At 43.6% G+C, this 24,428-nt stretch overlaps 1 protein-coding gene across 1 annotated transcript; it reads right to left on the reverse strand.

Moving 5' to 3' along the window:
* Positions 1-417: 417 nt before the first annotated feature.
* cpox (coproporphyrinogen oxidase) lies at positions 418-23,411 on the reverse strand. Its single transcript, XM_080203600.1, has 7 exons — positions 22,804-23,411; positions 17,247-17,390; positions 13,005-13,115; positions 9,957-10,098; positions 5,911-6,129; positions 2,666-2,770; positions 418-1,712 (listed from the first exon to the last, which is right to left on the reverse strand). The coding sequence occupies exons 1-7, from the start codon at positions 23,297-23,299 to the stop codon at positions 1,625-1,627; spliced, it is 1,305 nt and encodes a 434-aa protein (XP_080059726.1). The 5' UTR covers positions 23,300-23,411; the 3' UTR covers positions 418-1,624.
* Between the last annotated feature and the right edge of the window lie 1,017 nt (positions 23,412-24,428).

The following is a 24,428-nucleotide window of genomic DNA, read 5'->3' on the forward strand; positions in this document are numbered from 1 at the left end:
GGGACATGCGCGTCACTGGCTGGTCAGCATTTATTGCCTATCTCTAGTTGCCTGAAGGCAGTTGGGAGTCAACCACATTGCTGTGGCTCTGGATTCACATGTAGACCACAGCAGGTAAGGACGGCAGATTTCCTTCCCTAAAGGATATTAGTGAACGAAATGGAGTTTTTCTGACAATTGACAATGGTTTCATGTTCATCAGTAGATCCTTAATTCAAATTTTGTTATTGAGTTGAAATTTCACCATCTGTCATGGTGGGATTCGAACTCAGGTTCCCAGAACATTAGCTATCACTGGATTTATAGTCCAGCGACAATATCACTAAGCCATTGCCTTCCAAGTATAAAAAAAAATTTAAAAATTAATTAAAAGACAATTGCAAGATTCATGAAATCAAAGACAGACATACAAAGGAAGAAATCAGAATGAGTCAGGTTTATTACATTCAGTGTCAAACATACATGATATATTAAAGTATCAAAAGTCATTGGCCTTTATTAGCTGAAATAATTAACATTTCAGAACAGGTACTATCCAAAAATTCCACTGTATAAAGTGTATGTCAACAAATCTACAAAATAGAAACAATCGGAGCATGGAAGTTTCTCAAATAATGTCACCTTCAATTTATATTGCAATGTTTTCTTTCATTGATTCTAGTGTATAAAAACTTCAATCTCTTTTTATCATATATTGAAAATAAATATTTTCCACTCCTTTTGTCATTTCAACTTTTTATAAATACAAATTGTAGCTCTGACTTTGTGGGAAATAATAACATTACACATTATAAAGAAACATACTTCGAGAAACATCAGCATATTGAAGTAGTCACAATTCCATTGACCTCTTATTGACATTACATATAAAAACAGTTCACATGCTTTTTAAAAATTAACACAAAACTCACAATATATTCAAAAGAATTTCACATGAGCTTCTAGCTCAATGAGGCTTAATGACTGACAGAGATTCAGCTCTTCCTTTTTAACCCTTTCAATGAAAACAGCACAAAAGCTCTGCTGCTTGTTCAGTTTTTGCATTTAGGTGAGCATCTGAAACACCATGGCATACAAGAGGCAATGGACCGTGCTGAAAAATGGGATTAGAATAGATTGCTGCTTGAAGGCCAGTGCAGAAACGATGGGCCAAAGGGTGTCTTATTGTGTTGTAATACTTAATGGGCAGAATTTTCCCATCGCATCTGTCATGGGAATTGTGGGGGAGAGAGACAGGGACCATGAAAAAGTTCCTTGGGCGGGATTTTCCAAAACTTGGGGCGAGTGCGGCCGGAAAATCCTGCCCTATGACTTTTACGTTGTCTTTAGAAACTGCTTTTGCCCAACCCCTGATCACCTCAAATTATAGTTGCAAAAATATGTACTTACGCTGAATTCAATTGTATACACAGTTTTAAACATAATCAGTTCTGCTGGAAACAATTCCAACACATTTCCTTGATACTAGAAAAGGGTAATCAATCCACAGGCACTATGTTAAGCTCAGTGTTTGACCTACTTTCTCAAACTTTATGAAACAGAGCAGAAAGGAAAATTGAAAGCTCTTCTTCTGCTTTCAGGTTCAACGGAAGATGAAGATTTTTTAAGATGAAGCATAGCTTCATCAATGGACCCAATCTTTAGGATTTTTCAATACCTCGATAATTTCCGCCTCTTTTGTGCCCTTGGGAGGATCGTGCATGTATTCCCACCTGCAGGACAAAGACGAACATGGAACTTGAATAAAATGCAGTCCTAACACTTCAAAAAACAAAATCTACTCCTGTAATAGTTAATTTTCTAAGTGTCAAAGTGCTTAACTGGAATAATTGACACTTGCAATCTCGAGGGAAAGAAAGAGTATGTTGACTTGAAATTTCAATTTATGTCACATCCTTAATTCAAGTGCAGGGACTCTGAGGTGTTTAATGCATTTAAATGGGAATCCAGGCAGTGAGATGCTGCCTTCAGTAAAAAAAAAATGGTGAAGTGACACACTGCCACCAGTACCTTTTTGACTATTGCACGTCTTCCCTCATCTGAAGCTGCTGTGGCATTTGAACTGAAATAAAACCTCGCCATTAGTCTCACCATCTTGACAATTTTCAACCCAATATTGCAAACAAAAAAAGTGTGACAGATGTACTGAAAGTACAATTTCACAGCCCATTGTGTCTACACTGACAACAACCCCACCCAGCCCCTATCCCCAGAATCACATATTTACTCTGCTAATCTGTCTAACCTATGCATCCCGGGATACTAAGGGGCAATTTAGGAGCTAACCCACACATCTTTGGACTGTAAGAGGATTCTAGAGCATCTGGAGGAAACCCACACAGACACAGGGAGAACATGCAAACTTCACACAGACAGTGACCCAAGCCAGGAATCGAACCCGAATCCCTGGCAATGCGAGGCAGCAGTGCTAACCACTGTGCCAAGGTATCACTTCATTATAATGCAAAATAATGGAATCTTACAGAATCGCATATACATCATGTGAGTGGGAAATACTGTACAACGAAACTAGTACAACTTGATGTAATCCATCATTAGGGATTTAACCCCTTGTTTTAAATTATGTCACCACGCCTTAGTATGACACTAGAATGTTAATGGAGACAACATGGTGAAATTGTGAGTACGTGTGCTGACCCCTTACCTAGCCGTCAGTGGGAGAGACATCAGGATGCTTTCTATCCTGGATCCTGGAGTTGCAAGACCAAACTTAGTTCCTCGGTCATAAACTAGATTGAATTCTACATATCTGAATGAGAGGTGAGAAACAAAACAAAACAAAAAGAGCTATTATTAGAAGATAACAACAGACATTTCAAAGTTAGGTCATAGTAATAGAAACGTGCTGCAAATACTCAGCATGTCTGCAGCATCTTTGGAGAGAGAAACAGGAGTTATGATTCAGAAAAAAGTTAACCGTTTCTTTTCTAACAGCTATGGTCTGGCCTGCTGAGTACTGCCCCAGCATTTTCTGATTTTATTTACGATTTCCAGCATCTGCAGTATACTGCTTTTGTACATCATGATAATGTAAGATTGATGCGAAAATGCAATGCTAGTCTTATCTTTCTGCATAAATTGAATTGCTTGATGATGGATAACATAACTAAAATCTGCCAGAATGTGATGCAGCTTTAAAGGCAAATTGCTGAAAATAAACCAGCATCATTTTCAGCCATCATGAGTCTCTTTTACCTTCCAACTTTTAACACTGGTAGACTGAGCCAGGATGTGAAATAACCGCACTGCTAGAATTGCAAGTGAGCAATCGAGTTAAACATGTTCAAACTCCAGCTCTGAATCTTGGAAACTGGCACAAAGGACGAGTTGTCCAATAGTGCCACCTACTGGAATTCTTTTGCATCTTTCTGATGAGGATTTCATTTAATAGACCAATTGTACACAAGAAAAGCTGCACTCTGGTGGAAAACAAAAAAAAAGGTTACTAGGGTCATATTCTACTTCAGAGAACATTGGTGTCATCCAACCTGACCACAGTCTACAATAAGTGGCTTCTCAGGCGAGGTTAAGAGTAAACTTTGGGCTTGCCTTAACGACTTGCCTTCCCAGCTTCCTGAAAGTCGGATGTCCTCTGCACCAGAACATGACCTCGAAGCTACCATGCAGTGATGGCAAGGTATTGTACAGGCCGTTCACAAGCTGGCCCCCCTTTTAAGATACTGCACAGGTGAGAAGGCAATGACTTACATTTTTATTGCGCCTTTCGTGACCAGATGTCTCAAAGTGCTTTACACCCAGTTAAGCACTTTCTGAAGCATAGCTGCTGTTGTAATGTGTAAAATGGGGCAGCCAGTTCCGAATAACAGTAACAGGATAACGAGCGTCTGTTTTTGTGAAATTGATTGAAGGATAAATATGAACCAGGGATAACTCCCCTGCGCTTCTTCCAAATAGTGCCATGGAATCTTTTGGATCCATCCAAAACAGCAGGCAAGACCTTGGTTTTTAAACATCTCAACAGATAGATGGTACCTCTGTCAGTGAGACATTCCATCCAGTACCACCTACTGAAACAACCAGGTGTGATACAAAGGAGATTGAGAGAGACTTTTGGTTTTAGATACTGTTGATGGTTTGCAATGAATTGATCCTGATCATCAGCACCAGCTTATCCAGGAAGACTGCACAACTTTCCTCTGGAGGAGAGGCCTTAAAGTTTGAAACAGGACACTCTCTTCACACCCATCAGAGGCAGCCACATGCCTGTTTTGCCAGCCATCAAATAGCTGGATGGCTGCTCTAGCATTTCTCCCCCGGCCGCTTCTCCCCAACACACACACACACACACACACACACACACACACACACACAGTTTAGTTTCCCCACATCTAATTATTTTTGCGTGCTGTTCCTTCTCCTTCCACAGCCTCGCCACACACTTGAAATCCACTCTTAAAAACCTTACAAGACAAAAGCTAAGAACACGAAACCAACGTGCGGCGCCATATACAACCACTCACCATCAAGTGCCCACGCCCCATTACAGAGTCATAGAGGTGGAAACAGGCCCTTCAGCCCAATTTGCTCATGCTGCCTTTTTTTTAAAAACAGCTAAGCTAGTTCCAATTGCCCGCGTTTGGCTCGTATCCCTCTATCCCATCTAACTGTCTAAAAGCTTTTTAAAAGACAAAATTGTACCTGCCTCTATTAATACCTCCGGCAGCTTGTTCCAGATTCACCACCCTCAGTGAAAAAATTGCCTCTCTGGACCCTTTTGTATCTCTCCCCTCTCACCTTCAACCTATGCCCTCTAGTTTTAGACTCCCCTACCTCTGGGAAAAGATACTGACTATCTAGCTGATCAATGCCCCTCATTATTTTGTAGACTTCTATAACATCACCCCTAAGTTTCTATGCTCCAGGGAAAAAAACTCCCAGTCTATCCAGCCTCTCCTTATAACTCAACCAAGTTATTTGGCCTGATAGCTGGATTTTGAAATATTCTCTATTAAGATGGCTTTCAGTGTAGGCAACTATTAATAATTATTCACCCAAATTGCATCTAGTCAGTTCACTGCATGATTAGTTAGTTTTGCACCAACACATGGAGGACTAGCCTAAACTTAGCTTGAAGCTGAAAAGTTAATATAATGAGTTAAAGAGTATATGTTACATTACTCATTACTTCCTATTTACACATGATGCATTTCAGTTTCCTTCCTGAGCCCATAAGGCCAGCCATGATAATTAAACTGAAGGGCCATTGATGGAACTTGGTGACTTGCAAATATAAGTGAAACAATGGTGTGACACCTCCCTGCATTCTGGGAAGCAGCAGATATTATCAGTACCTAGAAAACTTTTGGAAAACTCTTTGCAAACAGCAACATTTTTTGTTTGAACTGTAAAAATATTTATGTGGGGGGGGGGGGAGGTGGGGCGCATGGAAATGTGTATTATTACTAACGCCCCAACCATCATTCAGAACAGGCCACATACAAACCCAATTGCAACAAAACTTTGAGTCCGTCATTATCTACATGTTTCAGGATTCTACAGCCTGGCCAATACTTTCCACTGTCTATCAATACATATGAGAATAAATCGAATCTGATAATTTTGTTTCTCTACAGAAGGAGGAAGCACATCACCAGGATTAATTCTCCCTTAAAAAAGGATGCCTGGCAACTGCAGGTACGCAACTAAAGATTCTCCTGAAAACATCTGTCAAATGAATTTAAAATACATATTTACAACATTTTCATCACAGTTGCTATGACAGTGGTTCTCTGCAGCTGTGGATGATACAGCCCCCTGCCCCTGTGGTAAGCAAGTGCACCCTCAAGTTATCACAACGTCAATGAATGATCAGCTCCTGCCACAGGCGATTCTTTTTGTAAAAACGAAGAAGTATTTTGTTTAACACACCTGCCTCTCCGAAGCTGCTGCCATGCTTTCTCTTCTGGAGTGTAGGAGTCGTGCAGGTGCTTCTTCACAATGGGAATGTAACAGGGAATCACAGCCTTAGCGCAGCTGCGTACAAATCTGAACAGGGCTTCTGCTGAGGGAGAATCCAAGTCGTCAAAAAATATGCCACCCACTCCTCTCCGCTCCCCGCGATGCTTGATGGTAAAATAATCATCACACCTTTATTCGGGACAATGGGAGGAGGAAAGGAAACTGTTAAAATATGCATTTTTAATCTTCCTCTTTCTCGCTCAAAAACGTCACATCTATCTCGCGCACGACGGTGATTTTAACCACTTTGCAGTACTGGAGGAACAGCAGCAAAATTAAAAATGTTTGATGTATGCGGTCAAAATATTAGAAGACAACTTGTACAATGGTAAAGATCCAAACATTTCTTCATTTACAACACAAGCTTCGAAGAAATCTTTTCATGCACAGGTCCCACAGTAACCAGCCTTCGTATACTGCCACCAAAGTAAAGCGAGTGGAGAGGATCTCCCAAAAAGATCGCACGTATTGACAAAGACCAAGTGGAGAGAATCTCTAAGAAGATCGCGCACATCAACACAGACATCAAGGTTCTACAAAGACGCAAGACTTTAACCCAGCGTTGTGAGACTTCTTGCTAAAGGAAAGCACCATGGTTATGAAGCAACATAAACATAATTTGACTTCACATTCCAATTATGGTTTCAACAGAACTTCAAAGCACAGAAGCAGGCCTTACACCTCAGAAGTAGCAAGCTTCATATGGGCCTCTTCTCTCAGTGCTACATCTCACTTTATTCCTTGCTCTGTCATGGACTTAATGCGTCTTTGCTAATCGTGTCAACCACTCTATGTGATGGTGCATTCCAGATAAAGAAGCTTTTTCAGCATCTTACATTTATGGCACTAAAGCCATTATCCCCACATTATTTTTGTGCAACCATAGATCCATTTGTATCAAAACCCATGCGAAGGGTGGAAACTTACCTTTTCTTTTCTCCAGTATCAGGCTCAGACTGGAAACAGGTGTTTAGCTCTCCAGAAACAGCCAGTTTTCACTCCGGATCCTGAGCCTCTCAGCGTGCAGGGTTTATGCTATCACTCTGAATGGATTGGGACTGATAGAACCAGCAAGGTCGGCTCCACAGAGACCGGGACGCTGCTTTTAGAGGGTTCAGCAGCACAGAAACTGAATGTCCAACCAACCTTCCACCCCAGCACACATGTTAGGGAACCTCCCCTGCCCTGCCAACCTCTCCCCTCCCACCACTCCCCCACAAACCCCCTCCAATCAGAAGCAACCACCCAAAGCCAACACATTACTTCCACCCTCCCCAATCCCCTCCAAACCCAACATATTATGCCCCCCTCCCATTCCTGAACCCAATATCGGGGCACCTCCCCACACCCCCTTCCACCACCACCATCCCTCATTGGCTCCCACCCCCTCCCAACCATGCAGAGCACTCTCCTCCAACACAGGCATCAGCCCTTCCCCTTAAACATAAGGGGAACTCCACCCATGGGGCTGCCCACTGGGACCAACCCTGGCGCTGCCTCTTGGCACTTTGCTGGGGGTCAAGCTAGGGCATGTCCCACTACCTCTGGGGGCTATACTTTGCATCCCTGTGGGACAGGGATCCCCTCTACTGAATCTTGTTGTGATGTCACATCGGCGAGGTTGGAACATTCAGTGAGGGAGGATTTAATGTGGCGGGGGTGGCGCTGGCTAATAATATTAAAATTTATCGAAATCCATTAAAATGAGGTGCTCACCCTTTGTGGGCATGATCCTCACGACATCACCAGTGAGGGGCAGGGAAAATTGGGGAACACTATTCTCTCCAGATTTTTCGCCTGTGGACTGCTAGCGCAGGCTCAAAATCGCTCTTTGTAAGAGTAAATCGAGTCTCCACACACAGTTCCATGTTATAAAAATGCCAACCTATGCATTTCTGCCTTGCAGTTTGGCACCACACATTTTCCAATGCTGGCTGACCAGGTAGACATCTCCCCAATGATGCACTTCTGCTGCTTCACAAAGACAAAGATAGAGTGAGGTTTCTCAATGGAAAACCTTTTGCACTCTCTCTCTCTCTCTACAAAATGGTTTGGGGCAAATAGATCAAGTCAATAGTGAATTGCAGAAAGGCAGATGTTGTGGTAGTTGTGAGGGGAAGAGCCAAGTCGTTCTTATGCTGGGCTCTTAAATTGCTCCCCATCGTTACCAGAACATAGAGCAATTCTGGATATCTTTCTTGTACCAAAACAAAGACACACAGCAACAAAAATGAAAGTAACTGAAAACAAAATAGTGCATTGGGAGCTATTCTTTCTTTACTTACAATGAATTGTCCAAAATTTATTAGGTGTTCTCTGCAGCCATCACTAGCGATGATAGAAGTTGGAGCAAGTGAGCAGAGACCTGGCATCATGAAACTCTACCAATATTTCTAATCAGGTGGGTACAGTTCAAAAAGTCCCGATTTTGGAGTCCATGCTTTGCGGACAATGAGGTGCACAAGAATCACATAACTGCCTTGTCACCCATTATTGAGAGTCAAGCAATCAGGTTTGAACAGAATGGCCCGCCCAAAACAAATTGACAAGTGTTTGATAAAAATGCGAGGACTCGCACTATAATCCTCTTCTATGCCCCTGATAAGAGCTCCTCAGTCCAAAGTCATTGTGATCTGCCTTCACACACAAGGTCCAGGCATAATCTTACAAGGCACAAAAAACATTCAGTCATTCAACTGACTCTTATCAATGTGTCTGGGCTGCAAAATTCTACATTGAAGCTTAATCTTAACCTTTCTCTGTTTGCAAATATAGTTCTGAATTTTAAGCAGGCTTAAATACACCAGCTTTTCAGGAAACAATGAGGAGATATTTGTTATACATTGGCCCTGATTTTACAGTAAAGTAAGACTATTCGGTACCTGAGTAATCACATATCCTCAGTCAAATAAAACCAAAATATTGTGGATACTGGAAATCTGAAACAACTACAGAAAATGCTGGATAAAACAGATCTGGCAGTATCTGTGGAGGGAGGGAGAAAGAGTTCATGTTTTCCGTCCATGTGACTCAAAACATTAATTCTGTTTCTCGCACCACAGATGCTGCCAAGCCTGCTAAGTTCATCCAGCATTGTCTGTGGTTATCCTCATTGAAATGTGGATGGCAAGATTCTGCTGTGCCTCCAGAAGTTGTGCTATACCAATGTCTCGTCGACCCAGCACTTAAGATGCATGGATGACCTCAGCAAATTAGAAATTGAGCATTGTGCTGAGAGTAAATTTTTAAATGTATGGAAAGATGCACTGAAACTGAAGGCCCCCCACCTTTCCCTAATTGGGAGAGTACCCTTGAAACATAAAACACGATGAAGAAAATTCAAATATTTATCTATAATGTCATCAAAATCTGTCAATCAAATGTTCAGAAATAAAATTGGAACAGTGAGTAAATGTAAGGAGGAGTTGGACAGATTTTTAATTGGTGATGGGCTGAAGGGTCAATGGGCAGAAGGCAGGAAAATGGGGATGAGGAGCATATCAGCTATGATCGAATTCTGCTCCTATATCTCACGAACTTATAAAACTCACGTACTACTTGTATTTGAACTGAATGCCTCTGCTGCTCCTTTTCACGCCACCCCAACTGATTGCTAATCTTTACACTTTTTCATTTTGCCCCCCCCCCCCAACTTCTTTTCCTGCCCACTCTCAATCCTGACAAAGTTAGCTGATTGATCCATATGCCTATTACGAAACATTTACTTTGCGCTGTCACTGATCTTCAAGGTAGAATCTCAGTTTCTCAATGGCGTTACACCATCCTGCACAAACAAAGCCAGAGCTGAAAAGGGAGTTTTGATTAATTTCACATGTAAACGCACAACACCTCTTGCCAGCTTTTCACATTTAGACATTTTGAGCGAATTACCACCTGAAAGGAAGAATCTACCTTACCCTTTGTAAAAAGGGTGCATCATCATCCACTTGACTCACCATTTTTTAAAAGTTGGATAATAACTTCGATCATGCTTGTCGCAAGCCTCCTTCAGGGTCTTGTGAAAATGGATGGCATCATCTTTATTCAGGTATGTAGGGGTAAGGTCCGTTCCTCCACCAAACCACCATGATTTTTGACCTATTAAATTAGAAAGCTTAAAACTTGAAAACGTAGCCAGACAGAGAGAATACTTACAACATTATTCACTTATAAAATTCTAACAGGACTAGACAGGGTAGATGCAGGGAGGATGTTCCCAATGGTGGGTGTGTGCAGAACCAGGAGTCATAGTCTGAGGATTCGGGGTAGACCATTTGAGGAGGAGGTGAGTGGACATTTTTTATTTTATTTATTCATGGGACATGGCTGTCGCTGGCTGGCCAGCATTTAATGCCCATCCTTAGTCGCCCTTAGAGGGCAGTTGAGAGTCAAGCACACTGCTGTGGCCTTAGAGTCGCATATAGGCCAGATTTCCTTCCTCCAAGAGCACTAGTGAACCAGATGGGCTTTTTTCTGACAATCGGCAATGGTTTCATGGTCATCAGTAGATTCTTAATTTCAGATATATTTCATTGAAGTCAAATTCCATCATCTGCCATGGTGGGATTTGAACCTCAGTCACCAGAACATGAGCTGAGTTTCTGGATTAATAGTCTAGCGATAATACCATTACCTTCCCAAAGAGTAGTGAGCCTGTGGAATTCATTACCACAGGAAGTAGTTGATGCCAAAACATTGAATGTATTCAAGAGGTGGCTAAATATAGCACTTGGGACGAGTGAAATCAAAGGTTATGGGGAGAAAGCAGGATTAAACTATTGAGTTGGACGATCAGCCATGAATGCGATGAATGACAGAGCAAGTTCAAAGGGCCAAATGACCTCTTCCTGTTCCTATCTTCTATGTTTCTGTATTTTTATGAGAGTGAGCCTTTGACTTTATGGCAACAATTGCATCACTGAGGAAGAAGCTGAAGGGTTCGACCCCCAGTTTTCAGTCCCAACAGACAGACTCGAAATTGGGTACTAAATACCAGAGTGACATTCAGTGAGGCAGTCAAGTCAGGACAGAGAGTGCACTAGCTCAGTGCTACTCCCACCTCAAAAAAAATCTGAAAGGTTGAAATTGAGCCCATCCAGACTGTCTTGGTGAAGGAAGACTGACTATGAATACTGTACTGACAGTCAGCAGGGGTAGCTGAGTTTGACTGATTTGAGATGACAACCCTCATCACCAGCTCATCTCAGAGAAGACTCCAAAGTTAAAGATATGGCAATGAGGGATAGCTACTCCTCCCAAACAAATTACTCTAGAATCTCATGCAAGACACTCTAGTCAGGACCTGCCCCAGGAAAGAACACAAAAGGCAGACTTAACTGCAAAGTTTAAAAAAAAATGCAAATAAAATTGGAACTTTAGGTACATGTGTAACTGATAGTTGTTTGAGATACTTAAAATTGAATTGAATTATACGTCTCTGTTTTTAAACTTGGTTTGTCTCAAAAAAATGTCTATAAAAAGCTTATTGCTACAAAATTAGCTTTTTCTGAGGGCAAGAAAGTGATAGTTGACTTAATTCCAAGGGCATGAACAGGTGTATTGGTAGTTCTGTTTGTCTACCCCACAATGAATGATCTGAAATATTTTCGACTTGAACCATATCTTTCCTTGTTTCCACACACAGAACATGTAAAACTGACCTTTGCTCTACTGACCTTCTCACACCTTAACATAAAGAGATTGTTAGAGTGCAACTGTGCCAACAATGTCAGGATTGTTTTTATAAAAAATCTAGTCTAATAACCTGTGGGCAAAATTAGTGGGCACTTAACAGCCTCATCTCACTGCCACTGGCATTCAACCTGTTGGGCTGTCTGGAGCCAATCAGGGAAAGGCCCCTCATTCAAAAGCATCTGACATCAGGACGTGTGCCCTTTGAGAGCTACGCCCAGGCATTTTCCTTCGATTTTCTTCCCATTCCCTCAGTGACAATGCCACCCTGCAAACCCATGCCGCCCTTAATTATCTTCCTCCAGGAATCCCTGCAAACTGTGAAACACAAGAAGCAGGAGCAGGAGGCCATTCTGGCCCTTCGAGCCTACTCCACCATTATTTATGATCATGGCTGATCATCCAGCTCAATAGCCAGATCCCGCCTTTCTCCCACATCCATTGATTCCCTTCACCCTAACTGCTACATCTAACTGCTTCTTGAAAACATAAAATGTAGTGAGGCTAAAACATTGTATGGTAGTGAATTCCACAGCTGACTACTCCGAGTAAAGAAATTTCTCCTCATCTCTGTCCAAAATGATCTATCCTGCATCTTCAGACACGCTCACCATTGTGAACAACGGGATTAGGCTTCAATGAGATTTCCTCCTCATTCTTCTGAACTCCTGTGAATACAATCCTATCCAATTCAGTCTCTCCTCATACATCAGTGATGCTATCCCAGGAATCAGTAGGGTAAACCTTGTCTGCATTCCCTCTAGAGCAAGAGCATCCTTCCTCAGATAAGGAGACAGAAACTGCACACAGTATTCCAGGCGTGGCCTCATCAAAGCCCTGCATAACTGCAGCAAGACATCCCCGCTCCTGTACTAAAATCCTCTCACTATGAAGGCCAACATACCATTTGCCTTTTTTGCTACCTGCTGCACCTGCATGTTTATCTTACTCTTGATGGCATTGCTGGCCATAGAGGTGTCGTCCTCTAACTGGCTGGCAACCCTTGACAGCGGAGTTTCCATCTGACTGGGCAAAGCCCTGCAATCTCCCCTGGGAGGATCAGCGACAGGGATCTCGCTACCAATCAAGGATGTGAATTCCTCAGCTTCTGGAGATCAGGCACTCTCATTTTGGCTGGTAGGCATCAGGCCTCCGCAGTTCTCCCTAAATCCCACCCCGTTATGTTTCACATAGTGCTATTGCCCCAGTTTGCTGCCACAAAAGCAACATTGTTAGAAATCATATTGCTGCATACTTGCATAAAGGAGTAATTTACTATTTATCGAACACAGGCATTTGAAATGGACACTTACCATCTGCTTCTTCAATTTCAAAGTATCTGTAGTTGAAATGGATGGTTGGAATGTGAGGATTCTTGGGATGGATGACTGAACTCACTCCCATTGCGCAAAACGGCAGGATCCCTGCATCCCAAAACAACACATCATATGCTTAAGTGACAGAGCAATATTCACAGTGTTAATTATATATATTCAGTAAAATAGGGCTGCAGAGCTCATCTTTAATCTGCTGGATGAATCAGACAGTCCCAACCCCCAATGGACAACTTGGAAACAACTTGCAAATGTTCAAACTTATGTAAAAGAGACTCGTTTGAAGGTTGTAACTGTGGCAGGTCACTGAACCTTCCTCACTCTAGGGTGGCACGTTGCACAGTGGTTAGCTCTGCTGCCTCACAGAGTCAGGGACCCAGGTTCGATTCCCGGCTTAGGTCACTGTTTGTGTGGTGTTTGCATGTTTTCCCCCAGGTGCTCCAGTTTCCACCCTTAGGTCAAAAAACATGCTGGCTAGATGCATTGGCCATGCTAAATTCTCCCTCATTGTACCGAACAGGTGCCTGAGTGTGGCGACTAGGAGAATTTCACAGTAACTTTATTGCAGTGCTAATATAAACCTACTTGAGGCTAATAAAAAATAAACTTAAATTTTAAAAGTATTTATATCAATCAGAAGACACATTATTTTTAGAGGGCCTATTCGTGAGAGCAGCAGCAATTTTATTTTTAGGCGTCTAACTAGTATTTAGGTTTTTAATCTAAAAATTAATAGAGAGAGGGAGATGTCAATTGGCAGGGCTGTGTGCTACTCCTGCACTATGTGGAATATCATGGACACTTCAAGTACCCCAGAGGACTACATCTGTGGGAAACGCATCCAGTTGCAGATGCTCAACGAACACATGCATCAGTTAGAGCAGCAACTGGAGGCACCGAGGAACACATAATTAGCTGAAATTGACATAGATAATAGCTACAGAGATGTGGTCACACCCAAGGTGCAGGAAGACAGATGGGTAACTGCCAGACGGAGTAGGCAGTCAGTGTAGGGGTCCCCTACGGCTGCGCCCCTACCTAATAAGTATGTCATTTTGAATACTAATGGGCGGGGGGGAAGAGAGAGAGAGAGAGAGAGAGAGAGAGAGTGTGTTCCATCAGGAGACAGCAACAGCAATGGCCAGAGTGAAGGCACCACAGCTGGAGGGTACAATATGTAGCAAAGCAATAGTGGTAGGGATTTGATAGTTAGGGGCACAGATAGACGCTTCTGTGGCCGTGAAAGGCTCTACAGGATGGTAGTTTTGCCTCTCTGGTGCCAACGTCCTGGATGTCTCTGAGCAGGTGCCAAGCATCCTAAAACAGGAGGAAAACAGACAGATGTCATTGTCCATATGGGCACGCGTGATAGATAGAAAGCGTAGCGAGATCCTGCAATGGCAATTTAGGGAGTTAAGTAGAAGAATGAAAAGCAGGACTTCTTGGGTTGTAATCTCAGGATTACTCTCCATACCACGTGCTAGTGAGGCTAGGAACAGGGAGATAGTGCAGCTGAACACTTGCCTAAAGGACTGGTACAGGAGGGAAGGTTTCAGTTTTTTGGATCATTGGGACGTCTTCCAGGGAACCTGGGGCCTGTACAGGGAGGACGTGTTACACCTGAACCGGAGGGGCAACCTAGCTGGGAGGTTTGCTAATATGGTTCAGATGGGTTTAAAGTAATAAGCAGGAGAGTGGGCATCAGAACAGTAGCTGAGTAAGCATCGACACTGGGGATGAGCAAGGAACCAAGGCCAGGACAGCTAAGAGGAACAGCAGACTGGGGAAGGTTGAACTCAGTGGGCCTGGAGATTTGGAGTGCATCTGCTTCACTGCAAAGAGTATAACAGGTAAGGCAGATGAATTCAGAGCCTTGATTCGTGCACAGAACTTGAATACGGTTGCAATAATGGAGACCTGGTTAAAAGAGGGACAGGACTGGCAGTTAAATATCCCGGGATATAAATATTTTAGGTGATACAGAGGGGAAGGTAAAAGAGGTGGGGAATTTGCAATAATGGTTAGGGAACAGCTGTACAGAGGGAGGACATCTAGGGAGAATCATGTAATGAGACACTCTGGGTAGAACTCAGGAACAGGAAGGGGGCAGTCACTATGATGGAGCTGTACTACAGGTGTCCCTGCAGCCCACAAGAAATTGAGGAATGGATACGTAAGGAGATTGTGGACAGATGTAGAAATAATAGGGCTGTTATAGTGAGGTAATTTTCCTCACATTATTTGGAAATCCCTTAGGGCTAAGAGTTTGGATGGTTAGGAATTTGTTAACAAGTAAAAGTTTATTTATTAGTCACAAGTAAGGCTTACGTTAACACTGAATGAAGTTATTATGAAATTCCCCTCGTCACCACACTCCAGCACCTGTTCAGCTCCATGCACCTAACCAGCAGACACAGGGAGAATGTGCAGACTCCACACAGACAGTGACCCAAACCAGGAATCAAATCCAAGTCCCTGTTGCTGTGAGGCTGCAATGCTAACCAGCGAGCCACTATGCCACCCCACTGTGTCCAGCCAGGAAGGCTTTTTGGAACAATATGTGGATAGTACAACTATAGAGGAGGCTATACTGGATGTAGGGCTAAGGGATGAGCCCAGCCAGGTCAACAAAATTGCTGTGGGGGATCGTGTGGCAAACAGTGACTACAATTCCATAAACTTTCGGATACGGATGGAAAAGGACGAATTTTGTCCTAGGGTTAAGGTGCTAAATTGGGGGAAAGCTAACTACAACTGGCTTAGGCAGGATTTGGAGGCTGTTGTTTGGGAGAGGCTGTTTGAAGGTAAATCCACATTTGGCATGTGGGAGTGAGTCTTTTAAGGAACAGTTGATAGGAGCGCCGGACAGGAAGGTGCCTATGAAAAGGAAGGACAGGAAAGGCAGGATTCAGGAACTGTGGATGACCAGGGAAATTGTTAGACTAGTCAAAAAGAAAAAGGATGCATACATGAGATCTAGGCAATTAAAAATAGGTGAAGCATTTGAAGAATACAAGAAAAGTAGAAAAGAGCTCCAACAAGGAGATAGGAAGGCAAGAAGGAGTCACAAAATGTCTTTGGCAGACAGGATTAAGGAGAATCCGAATGCATTTTATACATATATTAGGAACAAGAGGGTGGCTAGAGAAAGGGTTGGTCCACTCAAGGACAAGGGAGGGAAATTGTGTGTAGAACCAAAGGAAGTGGGTGAGATCCTTAATAAGTATTTTGCATCAGTATTCACAAAGGAGAGGGACACGTCGATTGATGGTGTCTCGGAGGGGTGTGTAAAACCTTTGGAACAAATTATCATTACGAGGGAGGAAGTGTTAGGTGAATTAAAAAGCATTAAGGTAGCCAAATCCCTAGGGCCAGATTGCGTCTATCCCAGATTATTGAGGGAGACAAACGAGGAAATTGCTGGGCCTCTAACAGAAATCTTTGTATCTTCATTGGCCACTAGTAAGGTAGCAGAAGATTGGAGGATAGCCAACGTTGTCCCATTATTTAAGAAGGGTAGCAAGAATAACCTGGGTAATTATAGGCCAGTGACCTTGACATCAGTGATAGTGAAACTGTTGGAGAAGATTCTCAGGAATAGGATTTACACATATTTGGAACTGAATGGTCTCATTAACGACAGACAGCATGGTTTTGTATGAGGGAGGTCATATCTCACTAATTTGAGTATATTGAGAAGATAATAAACATGATTGTAATAAAAAGGGCTGCAGATGTTATCTGCATGGACTTTAGTAAGGCATTTGACAAGGTCCCTCATAGCAAGCTGGTGCAAAAGTGTAAATCTTATGGAATCAGCAGTGAATTACAATTACAAGTGAGCACAAGTTCAAGATAAGGGGGGAAAGGTTTAGAGGAAATGTGCAGGAAAAGTTTTGTTTTTTTTTTACACAGAGGATGGTGGAGCCCTGGAATGCACTGCCAAGTGAGGTGGCTGAGGCAGTTACGTTAGCCATATTTAAGACTTATCTTTATAGGCATACGAGCAAACAAGGAATAGAGGGGTATGAGTGGCTTAGATAAGTAAATGTAATCAGCACAGGCTTGAAGGGCCAAAGGGCCTGTGCTGATTACTGTTCAAGAGCTCAAAGAGAAGTGAGCTACAATCCATAAGAAAGAAAGAACACTCAAACAATTTCTGTCAATGGCAAATGCAGAGACTTCTGAACCAAGATTAGCAGTCAGTGTTCCCTCCCTTACCATCTTTTGATTTTAATGACTTTCCTCTGCTTCTCATCTGTTTAGCTGCTTCCTCCGAAAGGTTGCCAAACACAACAGAAATGTTGACCCCGGCTTTCTCAAATACTTTGCTATCTTGAAGTACACAGCTTATACCACCACCGCCTGCAATAAAGAAAAAAAGTGTAAAAAGCAAATAAAGGTCAATCAATACCAGGGCAGGTTATTTTACAGAGTACAAAATACATGCACAGGAGCTTTCACCCAAGCACATCTTCCATTATGATGTGCAAAAGGACCCAACTTGGGAAGCATGAAAAGAGGTGCAGACCTGCTCTTTCTACAACACCTGCACTGTAATGACGAGAAAGCGGATATCAAAATGCAAGGAGGTTCTACTACAGCAGTAGCACATGCAGGAGGCCTGATTAGACTTCAGCCAGAGTGCCGTTCTGTACACCACGCCTTCAAAAAAAGATATATACCGGCCTGGGAACAAGTGCAGATCCACCAGAATGTTACCTGGGTCCCAATGTTAGGTTATGAGGAGCGGCTGCATAAATAAAATCAAGATATATTAAAACGAAAGCCGAGAAAAAAATTGGAAAAGCTGACAAAACACACAAAATCAGATCCAGTCCATTCAGGAGAGTAATATTTCCACAAAAGGACGGTAGACATCTCAAACTCTCTTCCACAAAAAAAACTGTAGATGATGGTTCCATTTTTTTTTGCCAAGTAAGTGACCACAGACAGACCATCACAGTCTAGAACATCACTCAACATAACATTCCAGTCTGGGAAATTTCCTTTTATCACTGACCTTTACTTTTAACCCTCTTTAATGATGTGATCACATTCTCCTTAGTTCCACAATCCATTATCATCACGTATCTCTGATACGTTAAGGAATGATTTTTGAAACCCCACATACATATCCCCCGTTACATTTCATTTTGCTGTTCTGTCATTTCTACAGAAACTTCTGTTTGATTGGTGAAGTTCAGGCTGCTTAGATTATGGTTTTCGAACTGCTTAGGAATTACATCCCATGTCACCAAACACTAGAAAACTGAAAAACCAGCCCTGTATTGCAAATCCACACTTTCATGTTTTTTTTCATTTATAGAATATGGATGCCGCTCTCCAGGCCAGCATTTATTGCCCATCCCTAGTTGCCGTTGACAGGAGGGTGATGAGCAGCCTTCTGCAGTTAGTGAGGTGGAGGTAAACCCACAGTGCTGTTAGGAAGGGAATTCCAGGGTTTTGACCCAGCGACAGTGAAGGAACAGCAATATATTTTTGTCAAGGCAGTGACTGATTTAAGGACATCTAGGTGGTGGCATTCCCAGGTATCTGATGCCTTGTCCTTCTTGATGGTAATGGGTTTGGAAGGGGCTGCCAAAGGAGCCTTGGTGAGTTCCTGCAGTGCATCCTGTAGATGGTATATACTGTTCGTCAGTGGAAGGGAGAGAACGTTTAATGGATGGACTGGCAATCAAGCTGGCTGTTTTGTCCTGGATGGTCTTGAGCTTCTTGAAGGTTGTTGGAGCAGCATTCATCCAGGTGAGTACTCCATTACACTCCTGACTTGCGCCTTGTAGACAGTGGACAGGTTTTGGACAGTCAGGAGTGAGTTACTCGCCACAGGATTCATACCTTTGACCTGCTCTTGTCGCCAAAATATTTATATGTCTAGTCAAGTTGAGTTTCTGGTCAATGATAACCCCAAAGATGTTTATAGTGGGGGGTTCAGGGATGGCAATGTCATTGAATGACAAAGGACGATGGGTTGACTCGCTTTTGTTGCAGACGGTCGTTGATTGGCACTTGCAAATGTCGCTTGCCAAATAAAATGTCTACTGATGACCATGAAACCACTGTCAATAGCTGTAAAGACCCATCTGGTTCGCTAATATCCTTTAGGGAAGGAAATCTGCCATCCTTACCTGGCCTGGCCTACATGTGACTCCAGGCCACAATAATGTGGTTGATCCCTAAATGCCCTCTGACATGGCCTAACAACACTCAGTTGTATTCAATCGCAACATGTAATGGAAAACAGATTGCAGATTTGGCGAGATCAACTAATTTAAATTACATGGAATTACACAGAGCCAGGCAATGTTGCACAACTGGATATTGTTCCAAATGAACCTACGCCCACCCTATCAACATAAACTTTTATTCCTTTTCTTAGTCATGCTTGCCCTTAACTGTATTTTTTATTCATTCTTGGGATGTGGGTGTCACAAGCTGGAACAGGATTTCCTCACCCATTCCTAACTGCCCTGGAATAAATAGTGGGGAGCTGCCTTCTTGAACCACTGCAATCCATGCAGGAGTTCCAGGATTTTGACCCAATGACAGTCAGGATAGGGTAGCTTCATAGAATCTGATAGTGCAGAAGGAGGCTGTTTGGCTCATCATGTCTGCACCAACCACAATCCTACCCAGACCCTATCCTCATGCATTTACCCTAGCCTGCCCCTCAACACTAAGGGGCAATTTAATATGGCCAATCTACCTAACCCGCATATCTCTGGATGTGGGAGGAAACCCATGCAGACACAGGGAGAATGTGCAAATTCCACACAGACAGTCACCCAAGCCAGGAATCGAACCCAGGTCCCTGGCGCTGTGAGGCTGCAGTGCTAACCATTGTGCCACTGTGCCGCTTGGAAGGAAATTTGCAGGATGTGGTGTCTCATGTGTCTGCTGCCTTTGTCCTATGCAGGTTTCGAAGGTACTGCCGAAGGAGAGCTTTTGCAGCATATCTCATAGATGGTACATGCTGCTGTCACTGAGCCTCAGTGGTGGAGGGAATGAATGCTTAAAGTGGTAGGTTGGGTGCCAATCAAGTGGGATGCATTGTTCTGGATGGAGTCGAGCTTCTTACGTTGCTGCAGTTGCACTCTGACCTGCTCTGGTAGCCACAATATTTATATAAAGTTTTAAAGTTTATTTATTAATCGCACATAAGGCTTACAATAAAACTACAATGAAGTTACTGTGAAATTCCCCCAGTCACCGCACTCTGGCGCCTGTTTGGGTCATTTTACCTAACCACCACGTCTTTCATTATGTGGGAGGAAACCACAGCACCCGGACGAAACCCATGCAGATACGGAGAGAATGTGCAAACTCCACACAGACAGCAACCCAAGCCGGGAATCAAACCTGTGTCCCTGGCGCCATGAGGCAGCAGTGCTAACCACTGTGCCGCCCATATGGCTGGTCCAGTTTGGTTTCTGGTCAGCGGAAACACCGAAGGATATTGATAATTGGTAATCCATTGAACATCAACGGAAGGTGGGTAGATTCTACCCAATGACAATTGTTGGAGGTGGTCATTGCCTAGCACTTTTAAGTAGCAAAGAATAGTCGCACCTTACCAGGCGAAGCCTGAATCCTATGCAGTTCCTGGGACATATAAAATATACCACAAACATATGTAATAGTGCCTCACCTATATCTTCCCTAACATATTTTAATTTGTGTAAATGCAGTTCCTTTAGACTAGGGATTTTATCCTTTTCCAATCTGATTCGTTTATCAGGTATCTCCTAACTTTCTAACTTAAATTTCTTTGCATCTTTTGGTTTGTTCTTTTAATGTCAAGGCCATCTGATTCGACTCCCTGATAAATGCTGAAGCAAAGGGAGAAAAAAAATTTGCCTTTCACAATGTCAGAGGCCTCAATGTGTTTTACATCTACAGGAGTACTTCTGAAACAAAAACAGAAAATAAAAATCTAGATCTCCAACAGCTGCAGCATTTTACCTAAGTACTCCTCAAGCACTGTAACAGACACAATGTAAGAAACGCAGAAGCCAATTTATGTACAGCAAGATTCCACAAACATTGTGATGAATCAGGCCATTCAGCCCATCAGATCTGCACCAACTCTCTGACAGAACATTTTACCTAGGCCCTCTCCCCGACCCTATCCCTGTGACTCCCCACTTTTTCCATGGCTAACCTACACATCTTGGGACTAATTTTGCACGGCCAATCCACCTAACCTGCACATCTTTGAACAGTGGGAGGAAACCACTTTTGAATGGACCTACCATGTATTATGCTGATCTTTCTCTGAACCCTAGCTATGATTGTAACACTATATTCTGCACCCTCTCCTTTCCTTCTCCCCTATGTACAATGAATGGTAAGTTTTTGTCTATATAGCACAAGAAACAATATTTTTCAGTGTCCCAATACATGTGACAATAATGTAGCAAATTAAAGACCAAGCAACTGGAAGGAACCAACACAGACACGGCTAAAACAGGCAAATTCCACACAGTCACTCAAAGCCTGAATCGAACCTTGGTGCCCGGCACAGCGAGCCAGCAGTGCTAACCACTGGACCACCGTACTGCCCCACTAGATAACTGTGCTTTTCCTCCAAATATGTTTATAGATGGGCAATGATCAGAATTTCCCTTGCTCTTTATGAAGGATTACATAGGGGATAGGGCACAGAAACAGGCCATCAGGTCCAACCAGTCTACGCTCCACTCAAGTTTCCTCATCTCAATGCACTACCCTCACCCTCTACCCCCTTCTCTCTCATCGTCTTCTTCAAAAGAATTCCACAGGTTGATTTACATCTGCCTGATGGCAGTTCCAATGTTCACTATAATGTCTCTAGGTATATCTGCCAGTGCAGCATTCTCTCAAAAATATCAACCTTGAATTTGTTGCTCAATCTCTTGGGCCTAGGGAGGCAAGGTAATTAAGTTACAAGCGTGTTTCTATGGGTGCTGCTGGGACCCTGACATTTTTCATACTCACCTTGTACAGAAATGACTTTTGAATGGACTTACCTCATATTAAGTTGATCTTTATCTAGACCCAAGCTATGACCGTAACATTACATTCTACACTCTCTTGTTTCCAAAGGCCATAAGATTCAGGAGCAGAATTAGGTCACTCGGCCTATCAAGTCTGCTCCGCCATTCAATCATGGCTGATATTTTTCTCATCCCCATTCTCCTGCCTTTTCCCCATAACCCCTGACCTCCTAGTAATCAAGAAATTATCAATCTCTGTCTTAAAGACACTTAATGACCTGGCTCTCAGCCTTCTGCAGCAAAGAGTTCCACAGATCTATCACTCTGGCTGAAGAAATTCCTCCTTATCTCTGTTTTGAAGGATCGTCCCTTTAGCCTGAGGTTGTGCCCTCTGGTTCTAGTTTTTCCTACTAGTGGAAACATCCTCTCCACGTCCTTCTCTGTGGACGATATGTTTTGTCTGTATGGCAAGCAAGAAACAATACTTTTCACCGTATGCTAATACATGTGACAATGATAAATCAAAATGAACACTGCAAGGAGGTAGTCAGGTAAAAACACAAGAGCAGCACTGGTGCACAGATGCCGTGGATCCTCCTTCCCTCAAATTACCTTGGAAGATTGCTCCTAATTTATTGGAAAAATAAATGAATACACTCCGGGGTTTGCTGCGCCTGAAAAGGCAACTTCTTCTTTTAAATACCGACAGACAGTATTGCGTCAAAACTTGCTCAAGAATAAAACATGTGAATTTGCACGTAGGCAAACAGGGAAACGTTTACCTTCTTTGCGGTGCCATCGGTCCACTTTGAATGTTTGACCACCATCAACCTCAGCCAAGGCTTTGCAAACATCAGCCTGGACCTCCATGATCAGCAGTTCCATCTTACTCCTCATCTCATCCTTATTTTCCAGCAGCTTGTTGACGTCGGTCACTGGTTCCGACATGAAGTGCTTGCATTTCTCCAGCATTTCGTCCAGCGCTTGCTGATCCCGGTCGGCCGCTCTTCGGACGCTTTTGGCCGCCAGCACAGCCTGGTTGCGGCCGAGTCCCAGGCCGGCCACGGTCGCCCCAACCAGCACGGCGCTGCCCACCAGGAACGGCTTGTAGAAGCCGCCGCCCGGTGCTATCTTCCGCGCGGCGGCACCGCCGCCCGTGAGCCATCTGGCGCCCGACAAGCCACAGCGAGCGGCGGGTGTAGTAGTGGCGATGCTCAGGGCTGAGCTGATGCAGCTGCCACCGCGACTGAGCGCTGAGATTGCAACAAGCTGTGACATGGCTACAGTGCGGCACGCGCCCCTATCGTTGACACAATGTTCCAAGTTCCCGCAACAGCAACACAACGTTCCAAATCCCCGGGACAGTGTCAACAACCCTGGCGCACGCCGCCCAGCTTCCTAATGGGGAGGAGCTAGAGGGCGGGGACAGTGTCAATAACCCCTGAACTCGCCGCCCAGCTTGGTGAGGTTACACTCGGAGCGAGAGGGCGGGGACAGTGACACAACGTTCCAATCCCGGGACAGTGTCAGAAGACCCGGAGCTCGCGGCCGGCCTTACTTCCGAATGTTACACGATGGGGAGGAGCCAGAGGAGGGGGGACAGGGCCAATAACCCCGGAGCTCGCGGCCCCCAACTTCTTAGTGTTACACTATGGGGAGGAGCCAGAGGGCGGCGCGATACTCAGCCCAAGGGATGGATGGCTGCTGGGATTTGTCGTTTGATCAAAAGACTTTTAAAAAACTATTTGCATGAGCCGCCTTTCCTCAATATAAAAGTCCCGCACGCATTTCCAGTGTTCAGCAACCACCCCCTTCCCCTGATCCCAAATAATCAATTCTCAGTAAAGGCTACAGCTTCATTCCCTTACACAGCCACCTCAATGAATTGGAGCCTGGCATGATGTTGAACGCTTCTGTTGCTTCTTCCCTGTGCCCCTGATAGCTAAGTTCCGCACGCATGAGGACGGCCTCAACCTGGATCTTGGGTTCATGTCATACTATTTGTAACCCCCATGACTTGCCTGGGCTTGCAAAATCTCACTTACTGTCCTGTCTGGAGACAATACACATCTCTAACCTATGCTTAATGCTATCTCCACTCACATTGTCAGCACTTTTAAGACTTGATTAGCTGTAAAAACTCATTCTTATCAGTATTCTGTAAACTGAGTGTGTGCCTTTATATGCCCTGTTTGTGATCAGAACTCTCCACTCACCTGACGAAGGGTCAGAGGCCTGAAAGGTAGTGACTTTTACTACCAAATAAACCTGTTGGACTTTAACTTGTTGTGAGACTTCTTACTTCTTACCAGTCCAACGCCGGCATTGCCACCTCATTTCTTCAGACAGGAATCTCCACTCCCACCCTTTCCCCTCTATTCACGATTCTCTTCCCACCTGAACTCCC

Source organism: Carcharhinus amblyrhynchos, chromosome 15 (assembly GCF_965287045.1).
Source record: "Carcharhinus amblyrhynchos chromosome 15, sCarAmb.v2.hapA, whole genome shotgun sequence".
In the NCBI taxonomy this organism is placed as follows: Eukaryota; Metazoa; Chordata; class Chondrichthyes; order Carcharhiniformes; family Carcharhinidae; genus Carcharhinus; species Carcharhinus amblyrhynchos.